The sequence below is a fragment of the Neofelis nebulosa genome, chromosome 13, assembly GCF_028018385.1.
Source record: "Neofelis nebulosa isolate mNeoNeb1 chromosome 13, mNeoNeb1.pri, whole genome shotgun sequence".
Classification (NCBI taxonomy): Eukaryota; Metazoa; Chordata; class Mammalia; order Carnivora; family Felidae; genus Neofelis; species Neofelis nebulosa.
The window spans coordinates 50,887,319-50,914,397 of record NC_080794.1 but is presented as its reverse complement, the minus strand read 5'-3'; the positions used below and the strand labels follow the sequence as shown (position 1 = coordinate 50,914,397).

The 27,079-nt window shown below is 38.2% G+C and overlaps 1 protein-coding gene across 6 annotated transcripts in view; it reads right to left on the bottom strand.

The window, feature by feature from the left end:
* Nucleotides 1–27,079, bottom strand: part of MAPK8 (mitogen-activated protein kinase 8) — a 99,045-nt gene that overhangs the window by 17,011 nt on the left and 54,955 nt on the right. For 5 of the 6 annotated variants that reach the window (XM_058696978.1, XM_058696977.1, XM_058696976.1 and 2 more), the window contains 4 exons: nt 24,406–24,576; nt 19,610–19,739; nt 13,708–13,766; nt 13,480–13,618 (listed from right to left, as the gene is read on the bottom strand). In XM_058696978.1, coding sequence (XP_058552961.1) covers nt 13,480–13,618; nt 13,708–13,766; nt 19,610–19,739; nt 24,406–24,527 — 450 coding nt within the window. In that variant the 5' untranslated portion in view covers nt 24,528–24,576. Of the gene's footprint in view, nt 1–13,479; nt 13,619–13,707; nt 13,767–19,609; nt 19,740–24,405; nt 24,577–26,763; nt 26,868–27,079 lie in introns of those variants that run through there. The other variant, XM_058696980.1, reaches the window with a different exon arrangement.

Genomic DNA, 27,079 nt, shown 5'->3' with positions numbered 1-27,079 from the left:
AGCTGTTCACACAGAGCCCAAAGCAGGGCTTGAACCCATGAACCCAGAGATCGTGATCCGAGCTGAAGTCAGACGCTCAACCAACTATGCCACCCAGGCGTCCCATGGACTGAAATGATCATAACCAGTCTTTCCATCACTGGCTTTCCACTTTAAATCACACAAATGTGTTCATAAAATTGTTGTCTGCCCATAGAAGTAGGACACCATTGTCTTGGTGCCACTAATCCATAAAATACTAGCAGTTGATGCTACTAAATAAGGTCCTTGTGAAGAATTTTCTACCTGCCCAACCTTAAGGAATTCTATGCTATGATCATTAAAAGGAAGGCAGCAGCAGCATAAACACTCATGACTTTCAAGTCCAACACACTTTGTCTGTTAGCTCTGATGAATCTTATTATGAACCACGAAACCAAAGAAAGCAAACTCAATGTATCTGCCCACAAACACATTCCATTATGGGTACAGACATGCAGTACGTAACGCTGAATATCAACAATTGATACAAAAGAAAAAAAGCTGGCCTGTAAGACATTGTTTACACTTTTGTAACACCTATATCCAGAAAATCATGTACGTTGTCTTTAGCATATTTTAATAGGCGATCATGAATGGGTTTAGAAGATATGTACTCCAAGGGCTTTTTCAAATTGAAAATAGATATCAACAGGCTTAATGAAATATAAAATGAAAGTTTTCATTACAGCTATTTTGTACATATAATGTCGTACTATTTACAAAACACATTATCTCAGCAAATACAGCCTGCTCAAGAATTACATATTGCAAAACTGAAACTACTTCAGTGTCTACTGTGATGGCTAATGATTAATGGCTCTTTACACTACTACACTCTAGCCTAGAAATAAGATGCCAACCTTAAATACTTTATTTTGGAAAGATTAAGAGCAAAATATAATTTTTTTACAAATATGTTTTGTCAAGAAAAAAGTCAAGAAAATGCTTCAAAGACTATTACCTGAAATTCATCCTTGTATCAACTTACAGCTTTCCACAGATGTAACACTGCTAACTATCCATGAGAAGAACTAAATTTGCATAAATTTGTGGCAGAGGAAGTAGGATTAATCTAATAACCCAGCTTCTCCACAGTATTTTTCAGTCTCCTCACAGACAAGGCCTAACCATGATTAGCTCTAGTCAATGGGCTGTGAGTGGGAGCAAAGAGCAGAAGGGCCAGGGGCGCCTGGGTGGCTCAGTTGGTTAAGCGGCCGACTTCGGCTCAGGTCATGATCTCGCGATCTGTGAGTTCAAGCCCCACATCGGGCTCTGTGCTGACAGCTCAGAGCCTGGAGCCTGCTTCAGATTCTGTGTCTCCCTCTCTCTGACCCTCCCCCGTTCATGCTCTGTCTCTCTGTCTCAAAAATAAATAAACGTTAAAAAAAAAAAAAAAAAAAAGAAAAAATAAAGAACAGAAGGGCCAGTGCACGACACCCTGTTGTCTCTTCCTCGGCTCTGGTGATTAGTACCTTCCAGATAGTGGACCCTCTGTCAAGTGAGCTTGCTGAGCACCTATGTCCTTACCCCACCATGACCTACACTGGATATGTAGTATGGGCCATAAACCTTAGCTGTGTTAAGCTCCTGAGAATTCAGGGTTTATTTGTTACCATGACATAGCCTAGTTGTACCACTGCGATTTGAAATAAGGAATATCTATTTGGTCTCTGTCCCAATTACTGGCACAGAGCTCCTAAAACCCTTGCATTACCTAAAAGAGCACTAAAAGTGAAAGAACTACTTCTTGTTATTCCTAAGAAGTCCCATCCAACCAAACCAGAGTTTATGTTAAGGAGGTGACTTTTGTTAAGTTCCAAAGATGGGGGGCTGGTTGCCAGGGGCAACAACAAAATGATTAGAGGGTCAGAACTCTCAGCATTTCCCACTCAGATCACCAGGGAGAAGAAGGCTAAAGACCAAATTCAACATCAAAGGCTAATGATTTAATCAATCATAACATGTAATGCAGCCTCCATTAAAAAAAAAAAAAAAAAAAAAGGACTGGTAAGGAGAACTTGCAGGCTGGTGAACATGTGGAGGTGCTGGGAGAATAAATCTTGCTCAGTACATCTCTCTATCTGGCTGTTTCTGAGTTATGTCCTTTGTAATAAACTGGTGAGTTCCCTGAGTTCTGTGAGCCGCTCTAGCAAATTAATTGAACCCAAGGAAGGGGTCTTATAAACCTCTGAATTATAGCAGTTCACAAGCACAGGTAACAAGCTGGGTTTGTGACTGGCATCTGAACAGTGGGTACTTCTGGGCCAGATCCCTTAACCTGTTGGATCTGATGCTATCTCCAGGTAGGTAGTATCAGGATTGAGTTAAATTATCAGATACCCAGCTGGTGTCCAGAAAATCTGAGAAGTGTTTGGTGTGGGAAAAACTACCACACATTTGGCGTCAGAAGTAGTACAGCAATAGTGTAAGAGCAAAGGAAACACACAATGCTTTTCTTTTACACTAGTCTATTTTAACACTGAAATTAGTACTAGAAGTGGGGTGTTACTATTATAGACACAGAATCTTGGCTTAGCAGATTGAGCAGCAGGCAGCAGCGAAATTAATATCAGAGGTTGGAAAGGTGATCCAGATTATATAATAGCAATACATTTCAGGATCCTGTCACTTGCAGTAACTTGGAAGGCACAGCACTCGTATACTGAACCTGAAGCTCTAGAACAAGGGTTAACAAATTAAGGCCTATTTTTGTGAAGAAAGTTTTATTAGAACACAGTTCTCTTCATTCAATTACCTACTATATACAGCTGCTTTTGTGTTATTAGCTGTTTTGTGTTAGAGCTAAATAGCTGTGAGAGAGACTCTATCATCTGCAAAGGCTAAAAGATTCTCAAGTCTTTACAGAAAAAGTTTGCTGACCCCTGCTCTAGAAGAGATTGGGAAGCAAAACCTTCATAATGTGTGTTGATGGCCATTGGGCCGCATTTGAAAGAACTGGCCACTTTAAAAGCAAAAATGAAAGGGACCCGGAGTCTAGATTTTCAGGACCGTGCCATTCTAGAAAAGCTAAATGCTACTGAACCCTTAAAAAATGGCAGATTGTCCAGTAACTCTCTCCCCCTCCCAACCCAATATATACATTTTTCTTGACTTCACAGTGGTATTATGTCCCAATAAAACCTCCTAACTTGAAAATATCGTAAGATGAAAATGCATTTAATATATCTAACCTACTGAACATCAGAGCTTAAGGCTACCCTACCTTAAACATGCTCAGAACGCTTACATTAGCCTACGGCTGGGCAAATTACCTAACGCAAAGCCTGTTTTACAAGTCAAGTGTCGAACAGCTCATGTGATTTATTGGTGGTGTCCTGAAAGTGAAAACCAGAATGGCTGTATGCGTAGGGAAAGCTTGCTACGTGCAGCAGCCGTTCACCCTGTGACTGCGTGGCGGCAGGAGCCGCGGCACTGTGACAGAGTGCTGCACCACATTATCGCTAACCTGGGAAAGGATCAAATTCAAAGCACGGTTTCACACCGTACTTTTCACACCACAGTAAAGTGGAAAAATTAGGTGGAGCCCCCATGAGGAAGGGACCATCTGTGCTCCTCCACCTTACTAATGAGCCAAAGTCAGATGACTTGTTTGAGGCAATGGAATGTGAGGGAATATGTTGTACACCAAATCTGAAAAGTTCTCTATATTTTTAAAATTTTTAAAAAAAAAAAGTTTATTTATTTTAAGAGAGAGAGAGAGAGAGAGAGCGCACAAGCATGGGAGGGTCAGAGAGAGGGAGGGAGAAAGAGAGAATCCCAAGCAGGCTCCACACTACCAGCACAGAGCCCGACGCAAGGCTTGAACTCATGAACTGTGAGATCATGACCTGAGCCAAAATCAACAGCCAGACGCTTAACCAACTAAGCCACCCAGGCTCCCCGAAAAGAAGTTTTAAATATGCTTGATTTAGCTTGGCTCTTGCTCCTCCATCTTTCACCAGGAGGAAGGGATGTGCCCCAGGGAGGCACCCTTTCAGCCTGGATGCTGAAACGTGAAGGTGGAACAAACCTGGGATCTGAAGCAGTGCCACACGGCCAACCCTGCAGACCCCTGAACAAGCAATAAACGTTGTCTTATGCTACCAATACCTTGGATTTGTTTTTCATGCATCATTTCCACGTAATAATTCTGAAAACCCTGGAGGGAAAAAGACCAGTAAGATCTTTCAAAAACTTGATGAAAATGCCTCAAACTTGTCAACAGAAGCCTGAAAAGTTAAAGGTAGACATTAAATCCAAGAATGCAGAACCAGTGACTAACAACTGTGCCGTGAAAAGAACTGTAATTAAAAACAAGAAGCCTCCTAAGTTTCTGAGAGAGTTGTATTGTCAAAGAGCCCAGGGGTGCCTGGGTGGTTCAGTCAGTTAAGCACCCAATTTCGTCTCAGGTCATGGTCTCACATGTCGTGCGTTCAAGCCCCATGTCAGGCTCCACAATGACAGTGTACAGGTTACGTGGGATTTTCTCTTCCCCTCTCTCTGTCCTTCTCTCTCTCTCAAAAATAAATAAATAAACTTAAAAACAAAAACAAAAACACCTCCATTAGCCTGTGACTCTTCTGGCTTTAAAACAGTAGCTCTCAATTCAGGGCAATTTTGCCCTCAAGGGATATTTGGCCATGTCTAGAGACAGTTTTGGTTGTCGTAACTGGGAAGTACTGGTGGGATCTAGTGGGTAGAGGCCAGGAATGCTGCTAAACATTCTACGAGGTGCAGGACAGCTCCGCAAATGAAAGAATTCTTCATCCGAAACATCAACAAGGTCCAGGTTGAGAAGGGCTGCCTTAAAATGACACTTGGGCTCCCCAACATTTTACAGAGAGTAAGCTGAGAAGGCTGAACAGCCCCCAAGGAGAACAGTTTTTTTTTTTTTTAAAGTTCATTTATTTACTCTGAGAGAGAGAAAGAGACAGCATGCAGGGGTGAGGGGGAGGGAGAGAATCCCAAGTAGGCTCTGTGCTGTTAGTGAGGAGCCCAATGTAGGGCTTGAAACCATGAATGTGGGATCACGACCTGAGCTGAAATCAAGAGTCAGACGCTCAACCAACAGAGCTACCCCGGTGCCTCCCGAACACATTTTCTAATAAACACTTCCGATATATTTAAAAGGATAGTGGAAAAGAAAGACTCTTCACATAGTAGAGCCAGGTACCTCAGAGAACAGTGTACAGAGTGTTCCTTGCAGAACTAACCAAGGGATATTCCTTATCCCCGAGGGAAGTGACATTCACAATGCCTGCCCAACAGCATTCCAAATTACAAATAATCAGTGTCTGAGTCTTTCAGTTTTCCCAATGGGATTGTTTACTATGGTTACCCTGGCCTGGTGTGACCATCATATCTAGGGGATGGGGGCAGGGGGAGTAAACAGGAGTGGTCAGATAATTTGATCATTTTAGCTTCTGGACTAAAAGGAACAATGTCTTGATCCGAAGTAGAAATTACCATGTATCACTTGGGAAATAAATGTCTTGACAGACTAGGGCTCTGGGTTATCTCCCCTAAGCAAGGGGTGAGTGTACTGTGTGTGGCATAAAGGGGCAAAGAAGTGTTCGACAGCCTGAAGGGTAGTGTACTGCAGAAACTAATGCTCACCACCATTTCGAGCTCTGCCTCTCCACATTTCCCTGTCCCTTATAGTTAAGCAGGTCCTCGTGACTAGTTCTGCCAATGGGCTCAGAACAGAGGTGATGTGTGTCACTTCCAGGCCAAAGCTAGAAAAGCCAGTACACACCACTTGGCTTTCTCTTCACTGGACACAATGACTGGCAACTATGCAGATGGTGAAGCTTGGGTCTCTTGACTATGTGGAAGGAACCCCATTCCTCCCCCTGCCTTGTACTGAAGCCCTAAGAGATGAAAATTCAGATTATTTTACCAAGTAAGCGATTTCAGATCAGGTTGGGGTGAAGGGTATTTAAAAAATTTTTTAATGGCTATTTATTTTTGAAAAAGAGAGCGAGCGAGACAGAGCGTGAGCAGGGGAGGGGCACACAGAGAGGGAGATACAGAATCTGAAACAGCCTTCACGCTCCAGCTGTCAGCACAGAGCCTGACACGAGGCTCAAACCCACGAACTCTGAGATCATGAACTGAGCTGAAGTCAGACACTCAACCGACTGAGCTACCCAGGCGCCCCAGGGTGAAGGGTATTTAAAATTAGTAGCAGAGCAGAGAGATGAGCATCAGTTGTGGCCTCAAGACCAGCTATAGGAGAGGGTGCTGTAGTTTATCCCATGAAACTTCTTATAACTTCCTCAAGGAACAGACGTCAAATAAAATCCTGGAGGAAGAGTCTCCAGAACCTACTGTATGAAGGAAATGGGAACAAGAGGCACCAGAGGTGTCCTACAGTGGGTCCTGTGGTGCCTGTTCTGATTCCTGATTCAGGACTGAGGCACTCATTCTTCTAGCTGCTGCCAGCGTCGGGTGCCGAGTTTGCAGCAACTCTCTCCAGGAACTGCCTTCAGCCACAGAGAGCAACTTTTCCAATGTCATGCTGCTCCCCAGAGCAAAAGTCCAGTTAAGTCAACAGCTGAGGCCTCTGGAGTGACTGCATCCAATTCAATTTCTCCCTCTGTCCAGTTCTACTTCCTTTACTCCCTCAAAGATGCTGATCCCTAGGGGAATCCCCAACGAACTTCTCACATGTGTTATCTGTCCTAGAGATTTGTTTCCCACATAGCCTGACCTAAGATAAAAGCACAGACTTCTTCACAGTATGTCTCTTATTAGCTCAAGCTTATTATGTAAATTTTCTACAGTTGTACTTATTTTTACCACTTTATCTATCCACACTAAGGGAGTATGTTAAAATATCCCAATACTGGGGTGCTCGGGTGGCTCAGTTCGGTGAAGTGTCCAACTTTGGCTCGGGTCATGATCTTGTAGTTTGTGGGTTCCAGCCCCGCGTCGGGGTCGGGGTCTGTGTCTGTGATAGCTCAGAGCCTGGAGCCTGCTTCAGATTCTGTGTGTCCCTCTCTCTCTGCCCCTCCCCTACTCTCACTCTCTTATTCTTTCTCTCAAAAATAAATAAACATTAAACAAAAGTTTTTTAAGAAGTATCCCAATACCGTTGTGTCTGCATAATTTCCTATTTTCCACAGTTTAAACTCTGTGTATTGTAACTCCACTTCATGTATAAAGTTCTTGACAGTTACTAAATAAGTGAATTACACCCTTTATCCTTACAAAGTCACTGAGAAATGCTTTCCCCCTGGCTCCATGATATTCAATTTACCTGACTAAATAGAATTACCCTTGTTTTCATGTTTCATTTTCACAGTACATCTTTGCCAATGCCTTTGCTTTTAGCCTTTGGAAGCTAGTTACAATTGTTTGCATTACAGAAACACACAGTTGTTGTTGGTAGTTTTGTGTGCCGAAACCTGAACTTTGTTCATTAAGGGGTTAATTCCCTTTATCCATTATGTTACCTATTGGTCTTCCGTAATTTAATGTTCCCTTTTTATGTTTCTTGCTATGTCTTTTGTTTCCTATCTTTTGTCATGTGGTCTATGATTTCTGTTACCCCCATTAATCTGAAAATATTCTATTTGGGAGATTTTACTTCACTAAAATCAAATTCATTTCCATGGTGGCACACTACTATCCTAGTCCACAGGGCAAAAGAAACAAGCAGAAACAAAACCCAGAAGTTGAACTCATTCGCCTGTCACAGAATAGGAATATGGGATGAGGAAGATAAAACACCTTCCCATTGAAAGAGGTATCTCCTATGTTGCTTAAAGATGGCATCAGACATAATATTATAGCAGTTGCATATGCAATATACAAAGCAATTCAGTCAGAACGATAATTAAGGATAAGCCTAAAATATGTCACATACATAACGGTCTGAAAATAGTTAATCTGAGAACAAATCTGTTTTCATTTTGAGTCAGATTATTTGACACAAGGTAGCTCAGAGAAAAGACAGAATTCCAATGAATTAAATACTTTTCAAGAAATTTCTCTCAAATTAAATGCTATACTTTTCCAAGAATAAGCTAGAATTAAAACTAAAATACAAAAAACACACGTCCACACGTTCATGTCAGCATTGCTCATGATAACCAAAAAATGGCTAACAACCCAAATGTCCCTCGAGTGATGAATGGATAAACAAAATGTGGTATATATCCATAAAGTGAACTACTGTTTGGCAATAAAAGGAATAAGTACTGATACATAATACATAGAGGGATGAACCTTGAGAACATTACTCTAGGGAATAGAAGCCAGACACAGAAGATCATGTTATATACAATTCCACTTGTAAGAGATGTTCAGAACAGGCATATATATGGAAACAGAAAGTAGGTTAGTAGTTGTGTGGGGCTGGGGGCAAAGGGAACAGGGAATAACAGAAATGGAAGGCTAACAGGTGCAGGATTTCTTTAAGTGGGGTGAAAATGTTCCAAAATTAGATTGTGGTGACAGGTGTGCAACCTTTGAGTATAGTAAATAATTATTATACACTTTATAAATTGTATGGTATGGGAATTACATGTCAATAAATCAGTTAAAAACAGATTACAAAAATATAAAATATTTCTGAACATCTGAGAAACAACTCTGATGAATACTCAGTTTTATATCATTGGTAATGATAGCAGGATATTTATATACTGCCTCATTTCAAAGCGAAACTAAGCTTATTCTACTCCATATAAACCCGTGAAGTACAACGCCCCAAAATATGATTAAAGACAGTGATGTCAGCAAAAATGGAAGAGTAGACTGCTTCACAGAAACGCCAAAAAGCAGAGCAAAATGGATCAGAATACTTTTTCAGAAATCTGGAAAACAGTCAAATGTTCACAACAACCAAGTAAACATAGAATTGAGACAAAGGCAACTTAAAAAACAATAGGCAAGAGTGTGGTGTTTTTACTAGTCCTGTCCTACCCATCTTCCTGGCTGCCCGCATTCTCAGTGTGGGACTCTTGTCTTGGGCTAGAGAGGGGGCATTTCTCAAAAACACTGTAAGACAAGTGAATAAGCTATTCTGCCTGTGACAAAACACTGAAGTTGAAGAAAACAAGATGTGGCATATATTCAAGAATACAACATACACATAATAGAAGTTTCAAATAAGAGGAAAAAGAAAAGGGGGTAGAAAAAAAATTGAAAAAAATGAGTGAAAACATCCAAATTTAATGAAAGTCATAAATCTGCACATCCAAGCTGCTCAATAAACTCCAAGGATAAAAGCAAAGAGATCGTCACTGAGACATATTATAATCAAACCGTTGAAAGCCAAAGACAAAATGAGAACCTTATGAGTCAAGAGGGAAGCAACTTGTCACTTGTAAGAGATCCTCAATGGTATTAACAACTGATTTCTCAAAAGCAATCACAGGTGCCAAAAGGCAGTGAAAAGACACATTTAAACTGCTAAAAGAAAAAAAAATCCAAACAAAAATTCTGTATCTAGCAAAACTATCCTTCAAAAGTAAAGGAGAAACTTAAGACACTCTGAGATACAGCTATGGCAGTTTGTTGTTAGTTACACCTGCCCTATAAGAAATGCTAAAGGGAGTCTTTCAGGTAGAAATAAAAGGACACTAAATAGTAAACTGAAGCTGTAAGAAGAAATAAAGAATACCGGTAAAAGTCGTTACATAGGTAAATAACAAAGGTCAGTATTACTGTGTTTTGGGTTTCTAACTCCTATTCACCCCCACCCCACATATGATTTAAAAGGCAAATGCACTGAACAATAATAACATATCTATCTTATTGGGCACAGTGTATAAATATGTAATTTGTGACAACTACAACATAATGGGGGAAGAACAGACTGTATACAGGAGTAGAGTTTTTGTATGCTATTGTATGCTATTGAGGGTAAGGTGGTAATAATCTAAAACAGATTCTGTTATAAATTGAAGAGACTAAATTTGCAATCCCAATGGTAACCTTTAAGAAAATGACTGAAGATGACACAGAAAAGGAAATGAGTAAAGAATCAAATGGCACACTACTAAAAAAGCAATTAAACACAAAAAAAGCAGCAATGGAAGGACTGAGAAACAAAGAGATACGAAATACAGAAAACAGCATGGTGGCAGAAGTGAATTCTTCCTTATCAATAATTGCATTGCATGTAGATAGATTAAACTCTCCAAGTAAAAACCAGAGAACAGCAGAAGGGATACAAGAAAATTGATCCTATTAAGAGACTCTAAAGGAGACTCACTTTAGATTCAAAGGCACAAAGTGGAAGAACGGAAAAAGATATTTCAAGCCAACAGAAACCAAAAGAGAGGTGGAATAGCTAACCTAGTATCAGACAAAATAGACTATTAGTCAAAACTGTTACAAGGGGCCCGGGGGGGGGGGGGGGGGGGTGCCTGGCTGGCTCAGTAGCAAAAGCATGCAACTCCTGATCTCAGAGTTGTGAGTTCAAGCCCCACGTTGGGTGGAGAGATTACTTAAATAAAAATAAAACTTAAAAACAAAAATTATTACAAGGGGCAATGGAGGACAATAAATTTTAACAGAAACATCAATCCCTCAAGAAGAGACAGCAATTATAAACAACAAAGCTCCAAAATATAGGCACAAATGGACATGACTGAAGGGAGAAACAGATAGTTACACAATAACAGCTGAAGATATCTATACCTACTTTCATTAATGGACAAACAACTATGCAGAAGATAAGGAAATAAAGAATGTGAACAACACTATAAACCCACTAGATGTAACAGACATATATGGGATACTCCCTCCAAAAACACTGCACATGCAACAGTCTCCAGAACAGACTACATGTTAGGTGACAGAACAAGTCTCAATAAATTTTAAAAGACTGAAATCATACAGTGTATCTTCTCTGACCACCATGGAATGAAGCCAGAAATCAAGAAAAAGGAAAACTGGAAAATTCACAAATTTGTGGAAATTAAACAGCATACTCTCAAACAGCCAATGGGGCAAAGAACAATTCACAAGGGAAATTAGAAAATACTTAGAGATGAATGAAAATGAAAACACAACATATAAAAATTTAGGGAATACAGAAAAAGCAGAGCTCAGAGGGCAATTTCATAGCTGCTGTTTAAGCTGCTGAGTCTGTGGTATTTTTTTATGGCAGCCCAAGCAGACTAATACAACCTAAGTAAATGGAAAGATACACATTCAGCGTCCATGAACTGAAATACTAGATATAGCTAAGATGGCAAAACTACCAAAGCAATCTACAGATTCAATGAATGAAATGTTTGGTTTTTTTTGAAAAAAAAATTTTTTTAACGTTTATTTATTTTTGAGACAGAGAGAGACAGAGCATGAATGGGGGAGGGTCAGAGAGAGGGAGACACAGAATCTGAAACGGGCTCCAGGCTCTGAGCTGTCAGCACAGAGCCTGACGCGGGACTTGAACTCATGGACCGCGAGATCATGACCTGAGCTGAAGTCGGCCGCTTAACCAACTGAGCCACCCAGGCGCCCCATGAAATCTCTGTTTTTAAGTTTATTTTTATTTATTTTGAGAGAGAGAGAGAGAATGTGTGCATGTACACGAGCAAGCAGGGGAGGGCAGAGACAGAGAGGGAAGGAGAAAATTCCAAGGAGGCTCCCTGCTGTCAACAAAGAGCCCTATGTGGGGCTCAATCCCATGACCCTGGAATCAAGGGCTGAGTCAAAATCAAGAGTTGGGAGCTTCACCAACTGAGCCACCCAGGTACCCCCAATGAATGAAATCTTTATTAAAACTGCAATGGCTTGGGGTGCCTGGGTGGCTCAGTTGGTTAAGCATCTGACTTTAGCTAATGAGTTTAAGCCCCTGCGCTGTCAGTGCCAGGCCTGCCTGGGATTCTCTCTGCCCACCCCCATCTCAAAAATAAATAAATCTAAAAAAATAAATAAATAAACTTCCAATGACTTTTCTGCAGAAATGGAAAAGCTGATAATCAAATTCAGATGGAATCACAAGGGGTCCTGAAGAGTCAAAACAATATTTAAAAAGACTCACACTTCCCCATTTCAAAACTTACTACAAAATTAGTTTTTTCTTTGGTTGATTGTGCTTTTGGTATCATCTATAAGAATTCATTGCCAAATAATTACCTTTATTTTTGCATTTTCTTCTAAGAATTTTATAGTTTTAGCTCTTATGTTCAGGTTACTGACCCATTTTGAGTTAATTTTTGTGTATGATGTGAGAAAAGGTCCAAAGTCATTCTTTTGCTTGTGGAAATCCAGTTGTCCCAGCATCATTTATTAGAGACTTATTGTTTCCCAACTGGCCTTTTGCACCCTTGTTGAAAATCAGTTGGCAGTAGATATGTGATTTTATTTCTGGACTCTTGGTCCTATTCCATTGGTCTAGGTTTCTGTCCTTACAGCAGTTCCACATAATTCTGATACTTGAATTTCATGAAAATTAAAGAACTTGTGTACATCAAAGGATACCAAGAAAGTGAAAATATACAAAATGGGAGAAAATATTTACAAATCACATATATGAAAAGGGTCTAGTATCTAGGATCCAGAATATATATAAAGAACTTCTGTAACTCAACAATGAAAAGATAACCCCATCAAAATATGGGCAAAGGACTTGAACAGACATTTCTCCCATGAAGATATGCAAATGGCCAACAAGCTTATGAAAACATTCAACATCTTTAGTCATTAGGAAAAGGCAAATCACATGGAGATATCACTTTGTACTCACTAGGATGGTTGGAATAAAAGTCAGTTAAGTACTGGCAAAGATTTGGACAAATCAGAATGTTCACTGCTAGGAACATTCACTACTAGGAATGTTGCTGCTAGGAATGTAAAATGGTATAGCCACTATTGAAAACAGTTTGGCAGTTCTTCTAAAAGTTAAAAAAACAATTACCATATGATCCAATCCTAGGAAGATACCCAAAATAATTGAAAACAGGAACTCAAATACTTGTACATGAATGTTCATAGCAGCACTATCCACAAAAGCCAAAAGGTAAAAATAACCCAAATGTCTATTAATGGATGAATGGATAAATAAAATGTAGTAAATGCATACACTGCAATATTATTCAGTAATAAAAAGGAATGAACTATTGATACATGCCACAACACGAACGAGATTGACAACATTACACTAAGTTAAAGAAGACAAAGGTCACATATTATATGATTCCACTTAATATGAAATACCCAGAAGAGATAAATCCACAGAAAGCAGATTGGTATGAGGCCAGAGGCTGAGGGGTGGGAGGGAGAGACGGAGAGAGGATCTGACTGCTTTACGGGTATGAGGTTTTCTTTTGGGGCAATGAAAATATTTTGAAATATTACATTGGTGGTGGTTGCACAATGTTGTGAATGTACTAAATGTCAATGAATTGAACCCTTTAAAAGATGGTTAATTTTATGCTACATGAATTTCACCTCAATAATTAAAAAAAGAACATGATGATAATTTTTTCTACTAACCCGATGAATAATTCCAGCAGAGTGAAGGTGCTTGATTCCACACAGCATCTGATAGAGAAGGTAGGACATTCTTTCATGATCTAGTTCCATCTGAATCACTTGGCAAAGATTTGCATCCATGAGCTCCATGACTATGTAACTTCATGGGTGAGAAAAGATGACAGCTAAAGTGCACAGCAACAATCTAAGAATAATGTATGAATGTAAACTTTTAATTATCACACTTACACATCTTGAAATTCTTCTAGGGATTTCTGTGGTGTGAAAACATTCAAAAGGCCAATTATCTGTGGCAAAAACAAAGAGACAAAAAAATTAGACACCACTGCTGCTTAATAATATTTTCATTTAGGAACTGCAAATACATGGGTTAAAAAAAAATCTACCAATGGTATAAGAATATTAAAATCTTATGTTCTAAGCCCAAGTAATCTATTTTACCTAATGCAACTTTATGGCCAGGGATTGGGGGTAGGGAGAAAACCAGACCACACAGGATCTTTAGGGGAGTGAAAAATACTCTGCATGATACTATAATGGTAGATGTTATGCCATTACACATTAGTCCAAATCCACAGAATGTACAATACAAAAGAGAACCCTAATGTAAACTATGGACTCTGTGTAATAAGGACACATTACTGTAGGTTCACTGATTATAGTGAATGCACCAGTCTGGTGGGGGATATGAATAATGAGGAAGGCTATGCATGTGTGGGGGCAGAGAGCATATGGGAAATCTCTGTACCTTCCTCTCAATTTTGGCGTCAACCTAAAAATGCTCTTAAAATTGTACCAACACAAGAGCTCCACATATCCATTCCGTTTATGAATACTCAATTATCAAGGATGTATATTATACAATCATCTACATAATTTGTGAGCAAATTAAAAAAAAAATTTTTAACATTTAGTCATTTTTGAAAGAGAGAGAGAGAGAGGGAGCATGAGTAAGGGAGGACCAGAGAGAGAGGGAGACACAGAATCTGAAGCAGGCTCTAGGTTGGTGGAGCAGCTGCTTTGAGCTGTCAGCACAAAGTCCCACGTGGGGCTCGAACTCAGGAACTGCGAGATCATGACCCGAGCCGAAGTCGGACCAACTGAACCACCCAGGTGCCCCAGTTTGTGAGCAAATTTTAAATACCTTCCATCAGCTCTTATCTAACTCCCTCATCGCCCTCAGTTTTTCATAATACTGAACTTTCCCAGTTTTCTTCATTCCCGGTCCATTCTCTGGTTCATCCACAGACATGCCCTCTTTCCCACCATTCTGTCTTTAATCCTTTTCTCCATCTGCACCCTTTCCCTGGGGGCAATATATGTCTTTTTCTCTAAACATCTCTATGTTGGACAGTTTCCAAATATACATTAAAAGGTCCTGCTTAATTTAGAAGTCTCAAATACACATTGCCATGTCACATGAGAGTCTCACAAAGAATACAAAATAGAATTCCTTAGCATTCCTACCCAAACCCTTTACTTTTCCAGAGTGCCTTCTCTTTTACAAAGGTGGCTCAGAGTAATTTTTGACTCCGTTTTCAGTATTTGCACCATAATAAATGTTGAAAAGAATACTATTCCATTCCACTGTCAGTCTGAACTTCAATCTCTTCTTTCCAATTCCCTGCGCTACTATACAGGTAAAGGATTCTGACATCTCATCTAGACTGTTCATGCTGTAATTACTTCTAACATTAGGTTCCCTAACAATGGTTTTCTACAAATCCAGCTACCATTTTACTGCCTATCATATGGTGAAAGAAAGACCTGATCATATTACTCACCTCTTCAAAAACTTACTACCAGCAAAAAAATTTCCCAAACTCCCTTGCAGGAAGTATATTCAGAGCCTTCCATGACAGAATATCAACCCACTTTGTCTCCTGCTAAGCCCTCTATTAAACTTGATCCTTTAGCCATACTAAATTAGTTTAAACAATGATATATTTAAAAACTCTCAATGCCTTTAAACATACTCTTCCCTGTACCTGTCATATTTACCTACTGAATTCTGTTCCTTTCAAAATTGATGTCTTTTGTAGAGTCTAACAACCTCTATCTAGTCCTTGACGGGTTGCTGAATATTCTCTTTACCTTGTTCCCACAATGTCTTATGTGTTAATATGGCATTTAACACACTGTAGTATAGACTCATTTTCATGACAGCCTCATCCCAATCACACCAGGATCCTTGTTGGAAAGAATTATTCCCTCTTACAGCCCTAGCACAGGGAGATAACTGACACACATTTTTAAAATGTTTATTGACAAATACACTTAGGAATGGGAATATTTTTCTAGACAAACTACATGAGGGAGGAATTTATGTCATTCATCTAAGTACAAAGCTTTGCTTATAAAAGGCATTCAAATATTTGTTCAGTGAATAAATTCAGAAACATAATTTTCAGATCAGAAAAGGTCTAACAAATCTGTTCAAGATAGGGAAAGTGATAATAAGAATGCATCTAGCTGCTCTAAATGAATGAATTCCTGGCTCCTAATTAGATGAACTGCACATCTACAGACTTGTAGAAATAGTAAAACTGTTCTTATCTGAGAAATCCTATAGTACAAGAGAAGTGTTAAAGATGAAAAGCATATAAAAACAAGAGATCAGTAGTTGCTTAGAGCTAAGGTGGATGGGAGATAGGAACGTGAGAGCTACACAATACAGAGATTCTTTCTGAGGTGATGAAAACGTTCTAGAACTGCCTGTAGTCATATACATCAGTGAATACACTAATAACCACTTAATTACACACATTAAATGAACTGTACAGCATGTGAATTGTATCTCAATAAAGGTGCTATAAAAGATTAAGGCAGACAGTGGCCCTTTTTTTTCCTTCAAAAAAGAACAGAAGGGAAATTATATCAATCATAGACTGGACAGCAAACAAAAGTCAAGTGCTGATTAAGTGGGTGATACAGAAGTATGTGAAAGAAGTAACACTTACTAGGAGCAGGTAAAAATTCCCCGAGAAACTGTACTTTCTTCTCTGAATAAAACAACAATGACAACAAAGAACAGCAGCAGGTCAGAAATGTGACCAAGTACATATATGGAGATTTCAAAAAGGCATTTTGAAAATGTCTCCAATCATAATACCCATGTGAATGAGATGAAGAATTCAGGAGAGATGGATAATTTTTTAGTTACACACACAATTTCTGCTATATAAACAAAGGTCACTAATGAAGTAATCCAGCTATTATGAAGGCATCCTGAGCAAAACTGATAAGTGAAGCCAGTAAGTGAAAAGTCAGAACAAAGGAAAAAGCAACCCCCAACAGTCTGGGAACAGAAACCAGATTTCATATGTGAAATTCTAGGGATAAACAGAAAGTACTATATACTTAATCTCCAAAAGCAAAAAGTAAAAAGAAAGTGAACGACGGAGGGGCACCTGGCTGGCTCTTGCAACTCTTGATTTCAAGGTTTTAACAAGTTCAAGTGCCATGTTGGGTATAGACAGTACTTAAAAATAAAATCTTTATAAAGAAAAAAAGAAAGTGAAAGGTGGGAAAGATGTGACCTATTAGCAGACTTGTGACAAAGAATAACTTGGTAAGACAACGTGAACCAAACGGTGACCTGATTTCCAAACAGGATTACAATGTCCACGATTAAGAGGAGATGACAAGCCTCAGTTCCTCTTGAAGGATTCGATCAGACATGAAGTACTGTGTGCTATAGGTGACACAACAGTGTGTTCAGAGATAAGTGACCAAGTGGACATACAAAAGCATCTACGGAAATAGTAACAAATGCACAACGATATGAATGCGCTTAGTACCACTGAACTGTATGTTTAAAACGGTTAAGATAGTTTTATACTATGTGTATTTTACCACAAAAAAAGGAGGGTGGGAAAAAACATGTTTAGACCAATGAGGAGATTAATCTGTGTAGAGCATGAAACTGCTGAAAAGGCAAGACATTACAAAAACATCCATCCATCCATCAGGAATGTAAAAATTCCATCATTCCTGGTTTCCCTATACATAGTGACCCTTGAACAACATGGGTTCAAACTAGGAGGGTTCACTTACACATGGATTTTTTTCAATACAGTACAGTACTGCGTAAAAATTTTCTTTATGATTTTCATAACATTTCTTTTCTAGCTTACTTTAAGAATACAATACATGTAGGAGTGGCTGGGGGGCTCAGTCAGTTGATTGTCCGCCTCTTGGTTTCAGCTCAGGTCATGATCTCGTGGTTCACGAGTTTAAGCCCTGCATCAGGTTCCACACTAACAGTGCAGAGCCTGCTTGGGATTTTCTCTCTCTCACCTCTCTCTCTCGCTCTGTGCCCCTCCCCAACTCGTGCTCTCTCTCAAAATTAAAAAAATAAAGGAATACAATACATGCGATGCACAAAATATGTGTTAATCGACTATTTATATTATTGGTAAGGTTTCCAGTCAATAGTAGGCTATTAGCAGTTAAGTTTGGGGTTGTTGAAAGTTATATGTACATCTCAACTACACAGAGGGTCAGCATCCTTAATGCCCACTTTGCTCAAGAGTCAACTGTATTTAGTTTTATATTCATCCTCTGAACAAATATGTTAGGAGCATCTACTCTACGTCAGTCAGCACTCTTCTAGGTGCCAAGGGTATTGCCTGCGTGGATCTTGCCACCCCCAGCAGAGGGTTAACTATGTGAAACAAGCTTTCCATGCCCTCCATTTAGTCGAGGGCTGGCTCAGGAAATAGGGAGTTATTGGCCATGTCCCCAGTGCAAAACTAAGGCAATATCACCACCATCACTGCCACGAAACAGGCTACAAGAGGCATAAGCAGCTCCATCTGAGAGGGAAAACCCAGACAAGCAACATGGCTGGCTCCCACCTAAACAAGAATGGTGACACAACTTCTTCGCTGTCACTGACGGACTTTAAACTGTATCTCTTTTTAAACGCTATTCTTTTTCTCTGGGAGGCTCTTTTTCTTTAACAATCCAATTTTTACCCCATTTTTAAGAATTAGTCTAGGGTCACCCTTCCCCAAAGCATTCCCATTTCATGAAAGCTCACTGCAATCTTCTTTCCCCTGAAATCTCAGCACTTATTTTCCATCCACCATGATATGACAATCAAACCTCTACCGCTTTATCATATTCGGTATTTCACTCTCTGTTGTCTTCAAAATAACACTGTAATAAGCTCCCCCAAATCAGGAGCCTCATCCTTTCCCGACAGTGACTAGTAGCTCCAGTACACAGAAACTTGCACAGTTAGCTCTCAAAATGTGGTAAACTGTGTTATCTGCAATCAGAAAGCATGGAGCTTACTGCATTTTATAAACTCCTTTAGACAAATATACCACAAAACATCTCCAGTCAGATGCTTTTGGTTTAGTACTTCATAAAACCGTCCCTTGCATAACTTACCCCTAGTTTATTTCCTCTTGGCTTATAAAAATCATTCCATTAAAGTAATCATGAAAGTATGCTGAAAGTAAGTTTTACAAAGTGTTAACAATTCTCAAAATGAATGAAAGTTATATGCTTAAGTCTTTATAATCATTAGGAAAAAGAATTAGGAATACTTTCATTCATTTCATTCATTCAAAAGAAGTTTGAAGTTTGGTAAACTTTTGAAGTTTCTGCTAAACTGCTTCATAAAATCACTGACTATCTTCAACTTAAAGTCACCAGTGAGTATCAGCATCACTTAAAAAACCAGGAGTGGGGTAGGGAGAAATGATTTCTATTTTATATCCAATATTAAATAAAATAACTATTGTCAAAGTAAAATGGGAACAATTTCACCTCTGTGCTAAGGCTACAGTTTTCTGAAATGTCAGCCTGCCAGAAAACAAAAAGTAGAAGATGAGACCAAGTCTAAATCAAGTTCTTCTAAAACACCTACCTCTTTTAAAACTCCTTTTGAAAAATAAAAAACTACACAATCTAAATTTCATCAACTGTCTTTCTTTTGATATAATTTAATAAAATTGAGAAAAATTCACACTGTAGACATATATCCCTTTTAGATAATGTTTCAAACCGGAAGAGCATTTAAAGCACCTAATATTTTTAAAAGTTTTGATAGTTATGTATTCATGAACAAATCTTGATTTCATCTATACTTACAACATTTTCTCAAATGTTCACTTACATTTTTGTGATTAACACATTTCATTAGAACTAGCTCTCTGTAAGCCCGTTTAGCATGAGTCTGATTCTGAAACGGCCGGCTCAGCTTCTTGATTGCAACATTTCTTTCAAGAATGGCATCATAAGCTGCACTGTAACAAGAAATTCAAAAACAACAACAAAGCTTTAAAATCTACAAAACTGAATTTATGAAACATTCATGTAGATTCCTTACTCTCGCCAAAGATAAATGCAACTGTATCAATTTCCAGTGTTTGACAGGCAACATGTTTCTTCTCTACCTACTACAGCATATTCCAACAATGTATATAGCATTGTTAACTGCTTCTTAAAACGCTAATGGATTCAAAGAGACAATGGACTGTGAAGGCAGAAACTGTACTTGTTAGTTGGGTGTCCTCCAAGATCTCCCTAGCATACAATGGGCACTCAATGCATAAATGTTTAATGAGTATTCAGGCCCAATACATAGCTTAAAGCCTGATGAATCCTTCACTTTGCACCTACACCAAGGCAGACAGGATTAAAGAATATGTGTGGTCATAAATTCTACCCAAAATGCTTTCTGAAGAATTCTACATAAGTAGATCACTTCCAACTTCTTTGGACACAACAAAATGAATACAGAAAGAGGAAGGAACATACATACAGAGCTATACAAAGGGTTATTTTACAATGTAAAAGTATTCAAAATTTGTTTTGGAGAAGGGAATTAAAAAATCAAGCCTATAGATATGAATGCTAGATTTCAGGACATTAGAAGATGCTTCATAACTGTTACTGAAACACATAATTCTGTGACATACAGCAACACCATACTCATTGCTCTTCATATCTTTACCATATGATACTGACTAAACATCATGTTTTACAAATGACAGACCAGAGACAGTAAAGCACAAATAAGGTAAATTATCTTAAAATTATAGAATGTTATGATCGAAAGAAACTTTTAAAATCATTTGAATTCACCACTTATTCACCAGAGGTTAATAAGTAATTTGCCCAAGGTTAGACAGAAAGTTAAAAGCAAAGCGGAGACCAAAAGACTAAGACATGAGGTTATGCTTTTCATACTGGACTACCTAACATACTTAAAGACTTCTGTTTATATATTTGTCTTTTTTTTTTTTTTTCCCTTCGGGTTTTCTTTTTTTTATTTATTTATTTTTTATTTTTTAATATATGAAATTTACTGTCAAATTGGTTTCCATACAACACCCAGTGCTCATCCCAAAAGGTGCCCTCCTCAATACCCATCACCCACCCTGCCCTCCCTCCCACCCCCCATCAACCCTCAGTTTGTTCTCAGTTTTTTTTTATTTATTTATTTATTTATTTATTTATTTATTTATTTATTTTTTAATATATGAAATTTACTGTCAAATTGGTTTCCATACAACACCCAGTGCTCATCCCAAAAGGTGCCCTCCTCAATACCCATCACCCACCCTGCCCTCCCTCCCACCCCCCATCAACCCTCAGTTTGTTCTCAGTTTTTAACAGTCTCTTATGCTTTGGCTCTCTCCCACTCTAACCTCTTTTTTTTTTTTTTTTTTTTTCCCCCTTCCCCTCCCCCATGGGTTTCTGTTACGTTTCTCAGGATCCACATAAGAGTGAAACCATATGGTATCTGTCTTTCTCTGTATGGCTTATTTCACTTAGCATCACACTCTCCAGTTCCATCCACGTTGCTACAAAAGGCCATATTTCATTTTTTCTCATTGCCACGTAGTATTCCATTGTGTATATAAACCACAATGTCTTTATCCATTCATCAGTTGATGGACATTTAGGCTCTTTCCATAATTTGGCTATTGTTGAGAGTGCTGCTATAAACATTGGGGTACAAGTGCCCCTATGCATCAGTACTCCTGTATCCCTTGGATAAATTCCTAGCAGTGCTATTGCTGGGTCATAGGGTAGGTCTATTTTTAATTTTCTGAGGAACCTCCACACTGCTTTCCAGAGCGGCTGCACCAATTTGCATTCCCACCAACAGTGCAAGAGGGTTCCCGTCTCTCCACATCCTCTCCAGCATCTATAGTCTCCTGATTTCTTCATTTTGGCCACTCTGACTGGCGTGAGGTGGTATCTGAGTGTGGTTTTGATTTGTATTTCCCTGATGTTTATATATTTGGAAAGTTAGCACACTACTGACTAAAATTATTCTCTCATCCAACCTCACTATATCAAATGTACTGAAGAAATATGTATTAAGAAATGAGCACTTTGGCATAAATGGACGCATCTATACATAATATATAGGACATAACTTATTTCCTATATATGTACATATGCATACACATAGCAAAACAGACATAAATATTATACTCTTTAGTTAGAAAATACCATATTTGTGTATATGTTCTCCCCAAATTAAAAAACAACACCCACAACATTAGCGGTCATTAAAGATGATTAAAAGTGTTGACTGTTTCAGATAAAGTATGTTTTACTTTTAACCATTAAATTCATTCCTATTAATTTTTTGTGTTAAATCAAAGTAACATTTTAAACTATAGAGGTTCAAAAGTATCTGAGTAGGTTGTACTATTTTGTATCCAAGGAAGTTAGATTTCTAATTGTTGATACTTAAATGTGTACAAATTAGAGATCAATCCAGATCCCAATGAATCTTACCATCTATCACTGGGGTCCAAAATAATGCCTTAAAAAAAATTAATTTCTTCAGCTGACAGTGATAGTAAACACACACAGTGAGTTTAAAAACTCTTTAGCTTAATATTTGTCTATTTCATAATAATCTTTTGTGAAAGAATAAGCAAAATATTTGAAGACACTTATTCCTTAGGACAAAACAGAGGCTGGTTAAGATGGCTTGAGGTCCCTTCCAAAGCAGTTTTTTTTTTTTTTTTTTTAATTCTGGTACACAAATTTCAAAATGTACTTACCTGAGGATAAGTGAAGGTACAGAAAAAACATTTTTATATATACTTTTATATATATGTTCATGTATTACATATATATGTGTATGTATGTGCATATATATGTATATAAATACCATATTCCTCACAATAATGTAAATCAGGTGAGAAAACAGGCTTAGCAATATTAATTTGCCATGAATCACAAAGTTAGTACATCATAAAGCTAGAATCTGAACCATGAGCTGGCTTTCAGAATCCTTCCTGTATTGGGGCGCCTGGGTGGCGCAGTCGGTTAAGCGTCCGACTCCAGCCAGGTCACGATCTCGCGGTCCGTGAGTTCGAGCCCCGCGTCAGGCTCTGGGCTGATGGCTTGGAGCCTGTTTCCGATTCTCTGTCTCCCTCTCTCTCTGCCCCTCCCCCGTTCATGCTTTGTCTCTCTCTGTCCCAAAAATAAATAAATAAATAAATAAATAAATAAATAAATAAATAAATAAATAAATAAAAAAGAATCCTTCCTGTATTGCCTATACCGCATTATTTTCTTTACAATGAATTTGTGGTTGGTTAAATGTGGTTGGTGAAAATGACAACCTGCCAGCCAATAATACTTTTTAAAGTTACCCAAAATACTAAAAATGAAAAAAAAGTTACCCAAATTCTGTAATTTTTGGTATTATAAATTATTTCGAGAGACAAAAAAGAGAATAAATGCTACTGTTCCTATTACAGAAATGTGAGAGATTTTAGCATTTTACCATAATTGCTCTTAATTTTTAAAAAATTCACAGATAAAGTCCCCTTTCTTTGTCTCTATTTTTGGAAGTAGACATTATTCTGAAGAATTTGGTGTTATTGTTTTTATAGCTTTCTACATACATATACATCCATAAATATATGGTACTATTTTGTATATTTTCAACTATATATAAATGGTATTATAAGGTATATGTATTCCGCATCTTCCTTTTAAACTCAACAACACTACAACTCTGAGACTGTCTTTGTTGAAACACAGCTCCAGTTCATCCTAAATATTGTATAGTATTTTACTGTATGAATATATCACAATTTTTTATTCTCATGGATAGACTCACTGCTATTAAGAATTTTTGCTATTATAAACAGTGTTGCAAAGAAAAGTCTCTTTAGGTACATGTGCAAGTGTTTTTCTGGAACCTGGGGGAGACCTGCGGGGTCATAAACACCTATGATTTTTAATAGATTCTGAGACAAATCTGGTCAAGAAAAGGTAATAAAGATATAATTACGCTAGAGCGAGGCTAAGAATTCCCCAAAGCACTAGATTATGCTAACTTAGTGATCTAAAATCATTAGCAGAACTATCCCAAAAAGTATTCTACACTTCAGTTTATTAAGAATTATGTTGATCTATAAAGCCTACGCCCACTGCAGAAATTAGCTCGTAAATCAGTTTTAAAGATACGTATGAGTTTTTGAAACACACAATGAAAAATGAGCTCACTTCATTCCCCAGTATAAAATAAGATTTCTGAAATTCCAGAGTTTCATTGTAGTGTGAAAATGATGATTAAGTGAAGCTTCTTATTAAACTAGCTATGGGAATAGATGTATACATGGAATTAACAAGCATGCCACTTATTCTTTCCTGATATAGATTATTTGTCTTTACATGGCTTATGACCACGTATTTAATCATAATTTATACTTAAAGATGACAGTGCTGATTTATAAAGTTGTGTTTAATGAATAGTAAAGAACATCAACCCAGAACAAAATTATTACCATGTTATAGCTTTAGTTTAAATAACAGTTTTATTTTAACTTTTTTGAAGCAAGTTAAATATTTACCAAGGTATCTATATTACAAGAGGAGAAAAGATAGCAGTTAATGATTCTCTGCCTAATTTTTGGAAGTAAAACTTACCATACAATTCCTTGAGCTCCTGAGCCTATAGGTTTTAAATTCTGGTATCGTTTCAAAACTGTAAATGTAGAATCTCCAATCTCTACACTATAAAAATTGCTGTCACGCTTGCTTCTGCTCATGATGGCAAACAATTAATTTAATGGCTTCATCCAAATATTCACCGAGAAGCTGCAAAATGGAACAAAATGTGATGTTAACAAAATGAATGTATTTAATCTTAAAATTCGAGTCTTCACTCTGTTCACTGATAGTATAACACAGACTGCTACAGCACGGTAAAAGAGCTACTTCATTAAAATACATTAAAACACAAATAGAAAGAAAAAATACCTCAGAACTTGGTTAGCATCTGCCATACTTAAGGAGAGGATTGATAGTTAAAAACAAAACAAAGCTTTTACAAGGGTAAACAATTTCTTCACTGTAAGTCACTAGTATTAACATGCATACATGTCTTAACTTATTGGAAAACTGTAAAAACATTTTAACAAAAGCAAATAATTGTAACTAAACATGCTTTTAAGGTTAAGGTCACTTCCATAGTTGAAAATTTAAAACCAGTCATTTTATGTATTTATTATAGATTACCGAAAACTTAATTTTTGTGAGAAATTGATACTATCATAATTTGCAAACTCATTTGATGTGACATGGAAGAAACAACCAACTGGCAGGCAAGTAAGCTGGTTAGCATGTATCACCCCTAACTAACAAACACAGTACAGTGCTGTCACCATGCCCCTGACCTCCAACAGCAACACCCAGGGTGTAATGCATATGTTGTTAGAATGGTTGAAAGGATGAGAAGAAGGGTAGAAACTATACGATAAAATAAAAAGATAACAAAATTAAAAATGAGAAAATATATAGAGAAAAGCATTTAGTATATTAGGATATGAAATAAAGCAATATACTGTTATGAATTGTGGGGCCTCAGAAGCATAACCTAAGTTCTGACCACAGTTCTTTGCCACATGACTGATTATAAGCCAAGGAAGTCATTTTCTACTTGTTTGAGCTGTATTTATTGACATACCTATTACTCATTCTAGACAGAAGTGGCCTATTGCAAAATGCATGCAAGACAGCTCCAACCTACTCCCCACATCCCACAATAAGACTAGAAACCAGTTAAGTCTAAAGAATTACTGTTTGTGTGTGTGGTTGCAAGGCAACGCCTACAAAAACAAAAATAAAAACAAAATCCTGATTAGACTTACAATGCAAAGAATCAATTTAACAAATACTAAGAATTACTAAGTGTCTAACCTGCGCCAGGCACTGTATTGCGCCCTAGAGCCAGACTATGTAGAAGCTCATGAACTGGATTCTAACAGTTTAATTCCCAGAGTAGGATAGAAACCACTGAACAGCTCCCTGGCTGCTACCTGGAGATTACACTCCAAGAGGAGGCGGAGCAAGAGTTGGAAAACTAGTAAGGTATTGTACCAATCCAGATAAGAGAAAAAATTAAAATTAATGAGAATTCTTAGATGTGATGGCGTTAAAAATAAACAGAAACTAAACAAAAATGTCCAAACGGTGTAAGCTTTAAAAAAGAAGGTAGGGGCGCCTGGGTGGCGCAGTCGGTTAAGCGTCCGACTTCAGCCAGGTCACGATCTCGCGGTCCGTGAGTTCGAGCCCCGCGTCAGGCTCTGGGCTGATGGCTCGGAGCCTGGAGCCTGTTTCCGATTCTGTGTCTCCCTCTCTCTCTGCCCCTCCCCCGTTCATGCTCTGTCTCTCTCTGTCCCAAAAATAAATAAAAAACGTTGAAAAAAAAATTTTTTTTAAATAAAAAAGAAGGTAAATAAATTGAGAGCAATTGAAAAGTCGGATCAATGATTTGGATAAATTAAAGAGGGGCCAGAGAAACACTTCCAAAATTAGTAACTAAAACTAGTCATGTAACGCTCCAGAGAGAAGTGTCTGAAATGACAAGTGTCATTAATCTACCTAAGTGGAACCAGAGGCTTAAAGGAAAAAGTTTGCTCATGATTTAAACACTTAGATATACCCGTAGGCTGATCAAATATAGGTATTGGTTACCCAGACCAATTTCTTAACTTAACCTGCATTCCTTCTTGTCTACTGGAGTAGGGAAATAGAAGTGAAAAGAGGAAAAGAAGGAAACATTGGATGTCAGGGCCCTCACCAAATATTCTACACATGTATCCTAGAAACTAGGTCTCCCCAGGGCCTGGAGACAGTAATAATGCTCTCTGGTAATTTGCACATATGGCCAGAGGCTGAGCACAGGGCCTCCTTAATGGCAAGGAAAGGCTTCTCTCTATTTTCAGAACAGAAGGGCCCAGGAGCAGGAGTGCCCATGGTATGCACGCAGAAGTCTAGACTAACCTGTGGCAGCAGCTGAGCAATGATAGCTACAACACCCCAGAACAGAGCAGGGATAGCAGACAGAGTACCCAAGGTTAAGTAGGCAGACCCAGCCAGTAGTACCCTCTGTAGAAGCCACAGCTGCCACTCCTACAAAAAGGAAATAGAAAACTCTACTCACTTACATTATCAGCTGTACAATATTTACCGGCACACCTGAGCTATGTTGGGTACCAACACAATAGTAATCAGCATCTGGCCATCCACAGAACTTGCAGTTAAGACAGATAAGGAGACCTTACATTGCTTAGAATCTGCTGGTGTATCACTATGGTTG